Source organism: Anser anser, assembly GCF_964211835.1.
Source record: "Anser anser genome assembly, chromosome: 3".
Taxonomy (NCBI): domain Eukaryota; kingdom Metazoa; phylum Chordata; class Aves; order Anseriformes; family Anatidae; genus Anser; species Anser anser.
In genome coordinates this window covers 97,704,677-97,719,428 of record NC_139722.1, presented here as the reverse complement: position 1 = coordinate 97,719,428, position 14,752 = coordinate 97,704,677, and the positions used below count along the sequence as shown (strand labels likewise).

The following is a 14,752-nucleotide window of genomic DNA, read 5'->3' as shown; positions in this document are numbered from 1 at the left end:
ATGAGAAAGAAATACCATTATACTCCTGTGGAAAGGGTCCTAGCTCATTTATACACATATATGCACAGTTTATTCACGTTACTCCACTAAAAAAATATATATATATAAGTTCTTCTTGCTATCAGCTGGCATAAAATGTCAAGTGGACTGCCAATACAAATATTTAATATCTAAATAAGTCATAGCAGTATGTTTCTTACGAGACTTCTGTAGGAGACATGGAGGAGCTAGCATGCTGTGACCACTCTGCGTAGCTTCTGGAGGTCTGTGCTACTGCAATGAAATGATCATCACCCCGTCAAGATGCATGCTGCCTTCAAGAAATGATCATAATCACCATAAAGAGAGTCAGAGAAAGACTTTGTGATTAAATGATTTGTCAGTCTGATCCTAAAAAGGATTTGTGCATCTACAGCTCCAGGGAAAGCACGCAATCCCAACACGTTTCCTTCCACAGCTGAAACATCTTAATGAAAGCAGTCATTATTTTTCTAATTTACTTCTGAACCCTTCAGAGACGCCATCAGCTGAAGCGAGACACTTCTGCCTGAATATTGCTTTCTGAGCCTTTTGTTATAAGCCATGCTTAAGGTGAAAGAAATTTGAGAAAAATACTTTCAGGCTTTCCCCGTCGATTTGGTCCGTGCACTTGACAGCACTTCATAAAAGTTTGTTTCCCTGCTTCTTCCTTGAGGTGGATCACATTTTCATCTTTCCTCAGTTTAATATAAGAAGGGGGAGAAAAATCATTCAAAATATCAAAGTTAGACAAAAATAATCTGATGAGAAACTAGGGGCATGAAGGGTACTGGAAGGTAACTTTCGGAAAGTGGCTTTTGATCAGTATGCCTCTGAGCTGCATGCTGAGCTCCGTTCCCTAAGAGCTGTCCAAAAAGCAACAAAATATTTTGTAATACAGATATTTGTCTCCTAGCACAGAAATTTCTTTTAACTTAGTAACATTAAGCAAATCAGACCATGTCTACTGTAAGCAATCTCCATATCGCTATTATTCCACATCTGCAGTTTCGTTGGCACATGCCCCAACTCTTCTCCTCCTACACAGGATTCACAGATTGTGCCAGAAATTCAGCCACAGTCAATTCAATCACTACTTCTCAGTTACTTATAGCTATGCTAACATTGTCATTACTAATTACTGAGAAGAAAAAAAAATAAAACTGAAGAAAGCTTGATATCATATCTGCAGGGGGGTACAAATAACAAGTCTGGTCTGCATGAGCAATTCCTGTTTATTGCATTCAACAATTTGTTCCTATTAAGGATATCGTTTTTGTTTGTTTGTTTGCTTGTTTGTTTTTACAGAAGTGTAACACTGATGGCTTCTATACAATTTCTGTGCTTGAAGCCAGGGCTTTATTCCCACCAGCTAGGACAACTCCTTTAGGCAACTGGAAACTTGCATTAGGCAGCACGCCCTGCAGTACCACAAACCAAAAACTGAGACAAAACCATGAGTAAGAAATATCAAAATGAGTCATTTGAACTTTTGTCCCTTAACCACTGCTGTCAACTCATGCAAAGCTCTGATCGGGCACTTTAAAACATCAACCTTAGTTCTGCGATCAGGAACCAGAGGTGACAGGGACAATCTTGCAAAGATAGGTGTCTCAAAGAACCAACACTGCTGCCCGTAAAAGCAGGTGAGAAACTTCCAAGAAAAGCGATGGAAATCCTGGAATCTTAAATTCTTAACACCAGACTGAGTGCAGCACAATCAGGACTGTAACAAACAACAAAACAATGCTCCAGACCACTAGGAAGTTTTACTCCAACTCTGAATTACCAAAGTCAAGGGACAATAAAAGCTTCCAGGTAATAGATGTCTCATTGCATGTAATCATTGAAGCTAGATTAATCCAGGAAATAAAATTTGGTTTTATATTACTGAAATCGATTGCTTGTTTGACAAAGAAATTAAAGACCACTAACCCTCCCAGCTGAGTTTGAGCTTAATTACTGTCATGCCAACATACACGGAATCATATTAAAATAAGTCTACAATTATAATATGAATCTGAAGCATTATCATCAAAGTTTAGTACACTTTGGCATTTCTTAAAGATTTTTTTTAGATTATGTAAGATATTTATTCTTTATTCACATTTTTTTTATTATTTCGTGAGGAATTAATTAGAAAGGCAAATAATACTCAATACCTGGCTTCTTTCTTACAGCACTTCTAATGCTGAAGTCTTATGATTTCTGAACATAAAACATAGTCTTTCTTTTTTTTTTTTCTTTCAGTTCTGCAGAATCACGGATAATCAGCTCTGAGAAACCTGCCTGTATTTAGGCAACAGGCCACGTAATCCAAAAGGTAAACAACACTCACCCCTTTAAAAACTGCTAAGTGATTATGAGTGCCAATAAAGTGTCTCCTCTACTCTGAGAGTTTAAAAAGAAGGGCGGCATGGATAGCCCCCTCCTCAGAGGGCATTTTGCCTTTACAGCACTAATTCCAATCTAAATCCAGAGTCCAAAGACTAGTTAGTACACACTACAAACCATCACACATGAAGATGCCACTACTGACTCGACAAGTTCACAAAACACAAGTCACCGAAGGTGTTTCAGTGACGGGGCTTGGCTTGACTGTCCGCACCTCCTTCTTGCTAAGTGCTCACTGCTGACTGCTAGCAAAGAGCATGTAACTGCTTGGCCAGGGTGAGCTCTGCTCTGACCCCACATGGCTGCTCTTATAATTGTCACTAACTTCTGCTCTGACCTACCAGGTTCCTCAAAGGAATGTGTCTCAAAGTTCGAAGAACCAAACAAGAGACTTCAAGTGACCTTCTTTTCTTCATAGTGGAGGCACCGTCTGCAGTTTGTCTCTGCCCAAAAGAAATGATCATTTTCTCTAATGATGTTTTGATCTTATGCAAGTTAGCACTCATATGTTTGAAGTATCAGTTAAAAATAATTAAAAAAAAAAAAAGACTGATAACTTGTTTTCCTTATCCAGCTTCTCACAATGAAAAAACGCCAATGCAAATTTGAAGATGCCATTTTTCAGAAATGCAGAAATCTACTTCGTCCTGTCACTACCTGCTTTGTACGGTTACATACAGTTACATACAGTTATTTGGTACCACTTACTTTATTCTTGCAGTGTTACCTGAAATAAAGGGTATGAATGCAAACTCTCTTTTTAAACTGATTATACAAATATTGGTCCATTAGTTGTAAGTAAATAACTTACCACTTATATTTCAGTTTAAAGCTCAAAATATTTTTATGGACTATTTCGTTGGTTCAGTTCAAATCGCAGTGAGGGGAAAAAAATCATAAATATAATCAAAACCCACTTCTACAGATACAGAGAGAGAGAGGACAAAGCAGGTTTCCATGGTTACTTTGTTAACCATCTCCATTTTGCTGTTTTCATAGTTTAAAAAGTACAAGACACTGTAAACATGAAGAAATTAAATATTTATTAAGATCTACATTGCAGAAAGCTTCCACCATATGCCATATCTGTTTCACCAGCTGACTGTCAAATGAAGCTCTCAGAAATACTAACATCGACCAGTTGCTGGCGCTGTTAACTACATATATAGGACAAACCCTTTCTGAACATGCAACGAGGAAGCCCTTGGTTAAAGTTCATTTAGCATTATTTCATTAATAAAAACAATACCTTGCCGTGAGACCTGTGATGACATTTTAGATGTCTCACTGAAAAAGCTCTCACTTGGCTGTCAGCTAAAACTTACCGACCACCAAAGGCTGCTCTCAGCTGCCATCCATTTAAGCAGCTGCTGTTTTAATCAGTTACTTCTAAGGCAAAAGAAGTTCTCTTATCCCGAGTCATAATCCTAAAAGAAACTTTAATTCTATAAAACAGCTCTTTTCAGCAAAAAAATGTCATCCAAATCAGATGATTTTAATTCTGATCTCCTGGAAATAACTTTCGTGTTGCTGGGGAGAGGCATGCAGTAGCTGTGTGATACCGCTGGCACAGGGAAAACTCCAGACCCACACTCAGAAGCTCCGTACAGAGTCCCCAGAGAGGGAAAGTCTGGAGGTATTTTGGAGTCCTTCATATTTGGATATAGATTTTGTTCAGTTACGAACAGGAACATGGTCTCCTTAACTTCTAAATGCATCACACAGCAGTGAAGCACAAATAAACCCAAGGTAGATAACAACAATACTAACAGCAGTTTGATTTTAGTTTAAGGTGATAAGAAGGACAGTACAGTCTATTTAAGTAACATGCAGAGACTGAGACAGACTTTTTTTCTCTAAGTAGCAGCGTTTTTGCTGCTGTCTCCTTAACCAAAATGTCTCCTGGAAACTGTTCTGTAGCTACAACGCTGTCAGCCTGTCTACCATCCTACAGACACACTTCTGCTTTTCATTTTTGCTGAGCGTTTGCAAAAATTTCAATGAACACATTTATTATTATTATTTTTCTTAGACACTCTGTGAAGCCTGCAGAGGGTGGCTAATCTCTCCTCCATGGTGAGGTCAACTCTGCCTAGGTCACTATTGAACAGTATTTGCTCCTGAGTTGTGCTACACTCTGAGAGCATTCAAATGAGAAAAGTTACCTGAGCAACTCATGGCTTGCTGTTTTGGCTCACCTTTTCCATCCACCCAGAAAAGATCTTTTTAAGAATATGTATTTGAGTTTGGCAAAACTCAAAGAGAAACACTACTTAAGTTTATATTCCAATGTCAGCTCCCAACCATTGGTCAAAAAATTAAGGTCACTATTTTAAAATACCATGCCCCACTAGCAGGTTATAAATGTCTACGTTTAATATTTTCAGAGCAATAGTCTAATCCAGATTTGAAAAGCAATTCATTGTACCAAACTACTAGATACATTTTAAAGTAATCTCTAAATCTACCAGAACTAGCACAGGCCAATACCATTATCCTTATAGCTAGATAAGATAATATTTATTATATAATATCCGCACTCACAAAGAACAGTAGAACAATACTTATCCTTATACATCCTTATATTCTTTACATCAGTCCAGGTGGAATTCTGCTTTATTTCGTGCTTTTTAAGTTTGGAGTAACATCATCCAACTCAGGCAAGCAAACTCCATTTTGCTGTTCACATAGAACAACACCAGAGGCTGGCTGAAAAGTGCAGAGACTTTTCAATGTCCAGTTATGTTGCTTGCAAGAAAACACTAAACCTTCTTCAAGAGAAAGCAAACACGAACTGCATTACAGCTGATAAAAAGTATTATCCTTTGGTTTCTATGACCTTTGCTCATTCAGGACTGCACACAGGCACTACAGTTACATTTTGGGATATACTAGGAGGCCTACAGCATGTTTCCTTACTATTTCAGACAGTAAGATAAGAAAAAGTTTGCAGTTTTTGACCCCTTTCCTTAAAAATTATGAGTTCTACCCAATTATTATTTATTTCTGAACTCACAGATAGAAATCTGCATGACATTTTGATCCACGTGCTGTAATTTCTTCAGGAGCTTGGGAAGGAGTGTTCCCCATTAAGCTGCATATCTTAAACAATATATATATGCAAAGAAGGCAACTGAGTTTATAAACTATTTATTGATTTTTCCTTAGTTTCTAAAAAAGACTTTTTTTAATGCAGTTCTCTACTTGCATTTATAACCTGACCAAGTAAAAGCAGTTAAAAGCACATACAGATTGCAAAGAAAAACATTTTTATTTTTTTACCGTAAATTTATATCTGTGATGGACTGTGATTCCAAATCCAATAGTTACTTCCTGTCCTGTTTTGTCATCTGTTCTTGATGTTATGTAAAGAGCTTACAATAAATAACAACGCTGAGCTCTTATATAGCATTTTTAATCCATAGATCTCAAAGCATTTTACAAAGGATGACCATCATCCTACTTCAGCTATGAAAAGAAAAAGCATAGAGAACTTCAGGGTGAAACTCTGATCTTCCTGAATTCCCACAGTCCGCAATGAAGCTAGGATTTTAGGATTTTACCATACATCACAGCAACGAAGGCCAGCCGGAACTTTTGGGGTCAGCATTTGTGTCCTCAAATAGCCACGTCCCAGAGCCTTCCAAAACACTGGGGGACTATGATCTGCACTCAGCAGCAACTCACACACCATTTAGGAATAAATCCAGAGAGAATATGGCTTTCAACATAGCATCTTATTCTGCTTGGCATTCACTAGAATATTTCCCTGTCCCACACAGGCAACACTTTTAAGCCTTTTACTCCACCTTCTCCTGTGTATCTTGCTTACAGCTCTAAACACACTAACATTGCCATCAGTGTTGTAAAAAACTGCAGTCAAGCCTTCTTCTCAGGGTTTACTGCTGAAATCAATACTACTGCAGACAGAAACACAGACATCAGGATCTAATGATGCCACTCAGGTGTCTCAAAATATTTTTTACCTCCATGCTGAAACCCTAAATCCATCCGATCTGTAGGGAAGTAGGTATGAATAATTAAGCCTCCTGCCTTCATCCTTTTTGTTTCTCATGCCCACTCTTTGCATCTCTCCTTACCATAGATGTTTAAGTGCACAGACTTCCTTCGCTCTGGTACCTCTGCTGGAAAATCTGAGAACCCAGAACCAGGTGTACATGCTGGTCGTACTGGACAGACACCAAGCACCAGGGGTACATACACTGCCAGGGGCAAGGACTAAAAGGGGACTGTGTATTAACACTCACTCTGTTACTGGGGTATTGATCTGATCAACACTGCTGCATACTACTGCAGTACCATACAATGAGCAAGCAGTAATAGTATCTACTCCAGCAATACAGCTGACAACGTACTATCCAGATATGAGGATCTAACAAAAATTAGGAATTCAGATTAAAGATAAAGGGTTGTTGTTCTGTCATTCTGCATCACCAGTGGACTCAACAAAACACGTCTGCAAGGCCACACCTGATCATTATGCCTTAAAAAATCGCCTTAACAGGTGACTGTGTAACTGTGCACCCAGGCGAGCCCTGTGACCCCGAGCACAAGGACCAGCTGCAGAGCCGTGATCTCCAGCAGAGTGCGGAGTACATCTGTCCCCACAGCACTCCACGTGCAAGAGAAACACATGTAAGCTTTGCTGCCCAACAGGGCTGAAGGTGGTCATTGCGTATTTCACTGTTTTAGTGCACGTATGTTGTTCTGAGCAGCTGTTGCTGGAGTCCTGTACATTACACAAACTAGCTGCTGTCAGAATTGGTACGCTCAGGGAGGGAAGGCAGGTGCACAAAGCGGAGGAGGTCACAGAACAGGCCGCACCTTCCCTGCTGCGCATTTCCTGAAGTGAGCCTGCCCTCCCAAGCCACAACAATACAGCTGAAGCCCCCGGGAAGCACTACAGACCAGCTGCAGCCCGGCTGTGCGGGCCGGCACAGCACCACAGCGGCCTCGCCCCGCTCCCCGCGGGCCGTGACCAGGCGGCTGCGGCCGGCAGCCCCACGCCAGGCCCCGGCCGCCCTCTGGCGGCGCCAGGCCGCACGCCCGGCCGAGAGGTGCGGAGAGACGAAAACGCACATAAATTCCAGCCAAATCCGCGGTTTTCAGTCAAAAACGGGGACAAAAATGTTTCTGTGACGTGACTTTACCGGCACATGCTTTCGCCTCTCACACTGACAAGCATCCTTTGATCTAGCTCCGTGAAGCTACTCAGTGAAACTATTTAAAAGTGGCCTGAACTGAATCCTACAATACTTCACGTTCCACAAACTGCGCATTTCTTGCTTATAGATAGGAACTGAAATGCCCTGCAACAAAAATAACAAACTGTTTTAATTCACAGTTGCAACACATAAACACGACGAGATCTGTACCTTGTTAATCCCGACTTCCCCACTCTAACAGTTTAAGTTAAATGTCACATTTACATAACATTTACATAAAGATTCCGTTTTGTTTATACAAAACCCAGCCTTATTTTTGCAACATGCTCAATGCTAATTTATTATGTAACAACAGATTGTTTTCTCTATTTTAAGAAAAGACTTAATTCTGAGAAGGCATTTGAGAGACTGCAGTTGTTCTGAAGCAATTTGACGTCATTTTTCATTATTCTCTGATCAATTTTTTTTTTTTGTTGTTTTTTTGGGCAACCTTAAGGTTTTTGGACACTGTCCCACTCTAAGCAAAGTGCCTCAGCTGATTTTATACATTGTAGTTGTTTCTACAGTTCATACTTAGGTCTAGTACGCACACAGCAGAACCTCCAAAGAGCCTCCCACTGCAACCCACAGGAGTTTAGCTCTGAATTTTAAGGGCAGTAAGGCTAGAGCTTGTTGTTGAGCACTTTTTAGAAGCTTCCAAGCACTGCTCTTTTCTATTATTATTCTTTTTATTTTTATGTCACTTCAGCATTATCACCAATTTCACCAGCAACACAACTGGACCTTCTGAACTGCAAAACCTCCAGCATGTATGAAAGCAGAGCTCACAGGATTCTGCAATGTGGCTTGATGTAACTGCAGTATTTTACAAAAGAACTACAGCTTTCAGTTCCTCCATGCAGGGGTCTCTGAGGATAAATTGATTGCTGTTCTCTTTTGTGTTTTAGAACTTTCAAATGAGTTTTGCAGAAAGCCTAAGGTCACATATCGAACGTAAATTTAAACAAGAAAAAACTCCGAAGCTAATATCACTACCTCTTCACAGTAATAAACACTTAAGCATTAAAACTATTTCTAAATTAGACACAAAGGCCTTCAATTGCATTACTCATTACTACATAAATTGCTTTTATTATCAACAAGACTATCTTGCTGATTTTTGAATGTGCTAACTTAACTTCACAATTTCAAGCAAGTCTCTTCAAGGGCTTTCTCCAATACATCGTATCTACATCACAGGCTGCACGAATGACAACAAGGATCCCCTTTCATTCTTCTTAGCTCCCTGGCTAAGGACATATTGTTACAAAGGGGCTTCTTGTCCAAAAGGATGTTTTTCCTATGTAACTTGGAAACAGCAGTTTGTGTGTTAGTCTGATCTCCTCTAGAAGCTTGTTTCACAGCCAGACACCCTTGACCAAAAATGTTGCTTATGCAACTTCCACTGGCTTTATCTGCACTTCTCCAGAAGAGCACAGTGATTCAAGGCAGACAAAACTGGTGAACAGCTGTGATAACCTCATGCCCTACTAGCCCTCGCTTGGTTTAAAGGCAGAAAGGACACAGAGAAGAATGACAGCACTGCAGTTGCATTTATCTTAGGCACAGTAATCCCACCTGCATATGACAAACTACGTACCAGCATCACTGCATTGTTTCTCAGGAAACATATCAGTAGATGAAGGCAGAGTAATGCAGCATGCCACTTGCATCTTTGGCAGATTTTCCCCTGAACATTAGGTTTTGTGCTGCTTTGGTGATCAAAGATTTTGTTTTCTTTCATTCACATATGGTGCTGCTTAATCACTAGAGGACCTTTGTGCCAGTACTGGTCAAAGTGAGAAGAACAAGACAGGGACATACAGGGACATACGCTGGGCAACACACACACACAAAAAAAGGGTACTGCTTATTCAGAGGGCCTGTACAGACACACAGGCTACATATACAAAGCCAAAGGCATCTGCTCCAGCACCCCAGGACTCACAGGCAAAGTGGCACAAATAGATTCAGTAAAACTGGTTAGGATTAGCCTTCTCTTAAACCAGATTGGCCAAATCCAGCCGATGCAGAAATTGCCTTTTAGGGCACCACACTGTACTCTCAAGGGGCATTATAATCTGTTAGTTTTTCCTCAAGGTGTCTGAGTGAAGGTGAGGGCTGTTCTGTGGCCATTTTTAAGGCAAAAGACTAAGGCTACATGCTGACTAAAAGCATGTCCTGAAAAGACAGAAGGGAAGTGCTGATGGTGAAAGCTACTGAGGCAATATTAGGGGAGTGGATAGGGATCAAGAAGACAAAGTTGTTGTGATCTTATCCGTACCACCTATTGGTAAGGGTCTGTGGAGTGAACAACCCACAGAGCCAAACTCAAGATTTTGTTCTCAAGTACATAGTTTGGTTTGCTCCAGAAGACAGTTTGAGCATACACTGTCATTCACACGGTAAGTATGGCTACATGACCAGGACAGAGTGAACTGAGAAGCCAAACATTTTTGACGAAGCAGATGCACTGAAACAGAAAAGCAGAGGAAGAATGTATCTTTGTGGGACTTTACACCTAATGACTTCAAAGTCAGAGGTAGTTATCCACATGCCTCTATTGATCCTGTTTCAAGACAAGTGGAATCTCTTTAATACTGCGCTGTCTAGCCCAGCTACAGTATATTAGAACATCAATAGCATTTTATAGGCAAACACGTTCAAAGCAGCACCAGAGACTGTATAGCATCAGCATTTGTATTTGGCTCTCAGAAAAGGGCAATCTTTTAGGCTGCACCCCATGTCACACCCCAGCAGAACATCTGCATCTAGATGATGGAGCCCAGAATCACCATGGAATGGAACTAGGGAAGGGATGCATTACAAAGCAAAAGGGACTGTTGCAATCAGATGTTGACTTTCCAAGACCTGGTTGTGTTAGAAGGGGAAAGTTCAGATTTTTATTTAATTATTATTATTTTATTTTTAAACAGACAAAATACTGACAGCAAGAACTGCCTTTTTTTTTTTTTTTTTTCCTCTCTCTGAACAGTAGGGACACAGCTGTCTTAAGCTTGGGATAGCTTGAATATTGCTGAGGATTTCAGTGACTATCCATGGAACCACACTGCCCTTGCATGCAGGTGTCCTAGTTGAAACTAAAATCTATAGATGTGGCAAAAATTGATTAACATTTGATCCTAGAACCCAAACTATGCCTTGTTTCATCTGAGAAAACTAGGGGATGCGTTTTGAAGTTGTGAATTTGCAAAACATTTGCGGCCAGAAATAAGCAAAACCTATATAACCTGCAACTCTCAAAAAGCTAAAGTTATTGCAAAGCACAGGGGCAGCTGTGAGCACTACTAACAGATGGGCACCTCTGGGTGATGTTATAGGTATGTGGTCCTGCAGCTCTTTTCAAAGACACATCTGTATTACAATGAATGATTCACATTTTTTCAAAGTCTCAGCAGTGCTGAAAGTGGGGAGATTTTTCAAAAGGATCATGCCTCCAGGAACTGTCATTCTTCTCCACTGCCCTCATCAGCCTTGCCCTAAAGGAAGGACTGTTTGGCATTAAGACAGTAAATATTCTCATACATTCAAGATTTTATTTCATCTAATGCCCTAGTCTCAGCACTGGATGAAATGGCTTCAGTGAGGTAACAGAACCGTGCAGCCTTTCTTGTTCTTTCCCCTTTAAACTGCTACTCCAAAGGCTACTTCTGTGCATTTCAAACTCTGATAAATCACCCATTGCTCCATAACAAGAATGCCTAGATTTACAAAACATAGGGCTTTGCTTTTTTTTTCCTATACTGATGATGAAAAAAATATTGTCTGTACAGTGATTGTATAACACTGATTAATAATTCTGCTGAACCTAAAAGAAGAGGCAACAATTACTTTTTTTTTTATATATCACTGTGAGAAAAGAGTAGGCAAATGATCTTCGAGTACGGTAGTACAATTTAATGGGTAGTATAAAAACAGTTTTCATCATGAATGTTTTCATCATGAAATTGTTGATCTTTCCCCCGTGAATTTTCAGGATCCCTGTTTCAAACAGTACACAATTCATAGATTTTCAACACTTCTGCAATTCTGCTTTTTGTTATTATTTCACACACAGCAGCCCAAACTGTGAAAAGGACTTCTCATGACAGCTACTATATGAACACAAGAGAAAATCTGCAAGATCTTGAGAGCACAGACCAGTTAAATAGACAAAAATAACGAAGGCAATAACTGTCTAAAGGTCACATGGCACAATGGCAGAGATGAAAGTAATACCAAGTCTTCTGTTCCCTATTCCAAAAGTCATCTACTAAACAATGGCTTCCTTTTCTTTTCTAATAAAGGAAAACCAAGCAAAATTCATACTGCTATAACAGAAGGAAACAGTATTTCCTCCTTAGCAGTACAGTTACAGAGGAAAGTGTCTGAGGACTTCCCAGGTTAATAACAGGGGGAGGTAACAGACTGAGAATGAAGTATTACTAAAGCTGCCTCTAAGTGAGAGCAACACACTGCACTGGACCTACAGTGGGCTTTGAAAAAAGGACATATTAGTCAAAAAGACGACATTCAACTCAATCAAATTCAATACTTGCTGTCCAGAGATTATATGAGCATATAACTCCAATACTTCATCTCCAGAGGATATAAAATAACACAGTATGTAAGTATTATCATCTTATATTCTGTGGCAGGAGCATTACCAGTGGCTCAAAGTTAGTACGTTGATGCTTACTATGATTCCATTCTTGGTTAAGAAGTTACCTGCTTTCCCAGGAGACCTTGCTGTTCAGTGTATTCCCTGTACAACAGCAGCATACTTCTGAACATTTCTTATACGATTAAAAAAAATCTGATCAAAATATAGATGTGACTCTTTTTATAGAATGAATACCAGAACTTAAATACATTGAGTAGTAAAAGCTGTATCTACATACTGAAATGTAGACTTCTTCAGTGATACTGACACTACAGCTTCAGTGAAGAAAGCTGTATGAAATGCTTCTGTGTTATAAGTGAAGAAATATGTAAAATAACTTAACAAAATCTACAGCTCAAAGGTTATGTGATTTTTTTTTTATTTTTTTTTTGTATTTCATTTAAACCACAAAAGCATGGTGTTCAATAGGAGACTACCCAGCATTCTTCCCATCAAGGCATGCCCTTTGTATTACTGTTTGAATGGTACCCAGACCTTGTACAGATACAGAATTACTATTTTTTCCCAGATTTTGTCATGGAGCTGATAATCTAAAGGAGAAGCTGAATCTGAAAGGGATATCTTAGATGCCATTAGAAGACTCAGTGGAAAGAACGCTCAGGAGTAATGCTGAACCTAAGGCAGAGAAATGCTTGTAGGCACTTGTTATTCTGTCTGGAGCTGTATGCTCCTTGTATAAGCTAAAGTCAAGGGCAATTAGCAGGGTACCGAAAACATTAAAAAAAAAAAACAAACACACTTTGAGTGCGTGACCAGAAGGGTGAAAAACAACCAGGAGTGACCACCCTCCTTAAGAGCTCCAGGAGTCTGTGAACCAGTGCTGCAAATCCCTGCCTTGACACTGCAAGGTCTCATACCTGTGAAGGCTTTACAGAGAGCATTTATCCAGGAAATACAACACAGGAGCCTAACAGAACGAGCTCAGTAGCAAGGCGAGATCAAGGGAAGCCTAAGTTCACCTGGTCTTTACGGAGGGACTCCAACAGCATGCTTTGTTTCACTGTATGTCTTACAGTGTTAGACATACAGTGGGTTAGTTCTTCCAAGGTAAAAGCCTTCACAGATGGATATTGCTCAGTTGTGTGAGGGGCAACATTTTAGTGGGATGAAATAACTGACAAAGAGTTCTCCAAGGGCCTTAAGATGATAGCAAACTATTCCATCTTTTACAATACATATTGCATTTCTTTGTAAATATAAGTAGGTAGGGATACGTATGTTATTGAGAATGAATGCAAACACATTTTTAGTGAACACCTGAGACTTTGCTCACACAAAAGAACTCCAAACAGCAAAAACAGTTCCTCAGTGTAGCATTCAAATGCATTAACCTCCCTTTTCTTCTTGAAATGCCCTGCTTTAATCATGATATTCCTCCCAATGTCAGTGAACAAAACACACAACAATTACTGCTTATTCATCTTCAGAGTATAGTCCAGCCCATGCATCCAATCTATCAAGTTTTCTATTGAGGGAAACAAAACTCTCCTCCACGGAGTCACAATTGTCTATAAAATCCAAGGCCTTATCAAAAAGTATGAAGGTGCTTGAGTTTGCGGTGGAAAAAATACTTAGAAAAATGTTTGCTTTTCTCCAGTTCCAAAAAAATAACAAGATGAAGGAAAAATATACTTCCTCAGAATGACTGGAACACCTCTGCTGAAATTTCCTGAATAAAGGATTTCCTAAATGACTCCTAAAGAGGTTCCTTAAGAGTTTTACATTGGGTAAACATCCAAGCCAAATAGTAAAAGTTTATGAAATATAAAAGGCGATCTTGCCACAGAAAGTATCAAGCAATATCAAGTTCAGACGGCTTTCTACACTAATAACAGAAATGCTTTTTGATATGGAATTGCAATTCAAAATAAACATGAGCTTACCTGACCAGAAAGCGATGGAGCCCAACATCAAAACTTCTGTAAGAAAAAAGATTAACCATATTTTAATTAAAGAACACTACTTTGTTGGGTATTATATCTTGTATTTCAAAATAATTATTATCCAAAATAAATATAAAATTTTTGCTTCTGTTTTATGAATGACAAAAGCTACGTATGCGGTTTCCTGTATCTAATGACATGGCATTTACTATGTTCACCACATGGAAAGATTTAGATTCATGTTAAAAAGCTCACCAATCCATTGTTTGAGGATTTCTTCAAGAAAGCAGTAACATTCAGAGCAGCATAACATAAAGACAGCATGAATATGAATTACTGAAAAAAAGTTTACAGCGTCCTTATGACCACTGCGTCTGCTTGTTTACTATGCAACACATACATACTACAAGGGAAAGGTGGATCCTTTCCTTTGGTTTCCTCTGTGCTGCACTAGACGGCAAGGAATTGCTTTGAATTCTCTCCATGACAGAATAATCAGAGCTCCCTTATTTCTCCGTCAGATACACAAAACATATTGAGATGTGGGC

General features: G+C 39.4%; 1 protein-coding gene across 3 annotated transcripts in view; it reads right to left on the bottom strand.

The window, feature by feature from the left end:
• Positions 1-14,752, bottom strand: part of HHAT (hedgehog acyltransferase) — a 162,018-nt gene that overhangs the window by 107,559 nt on the left and 39,707 nt on the right. For all 3 annotated transcript variants that reach the window (XM_083829430.1, XM_083829429.1, XM_083829431.1), the window contains one exon: positions 14,205-14,240. In XM_083829430.1, coding sequence (XP_083685556.1) covers positions 14,205-14,240 — 36 coding nt within the window. The remainder of the gene's footprint in view (positions 1-14,204; positions 14,241-14,752) is intronic.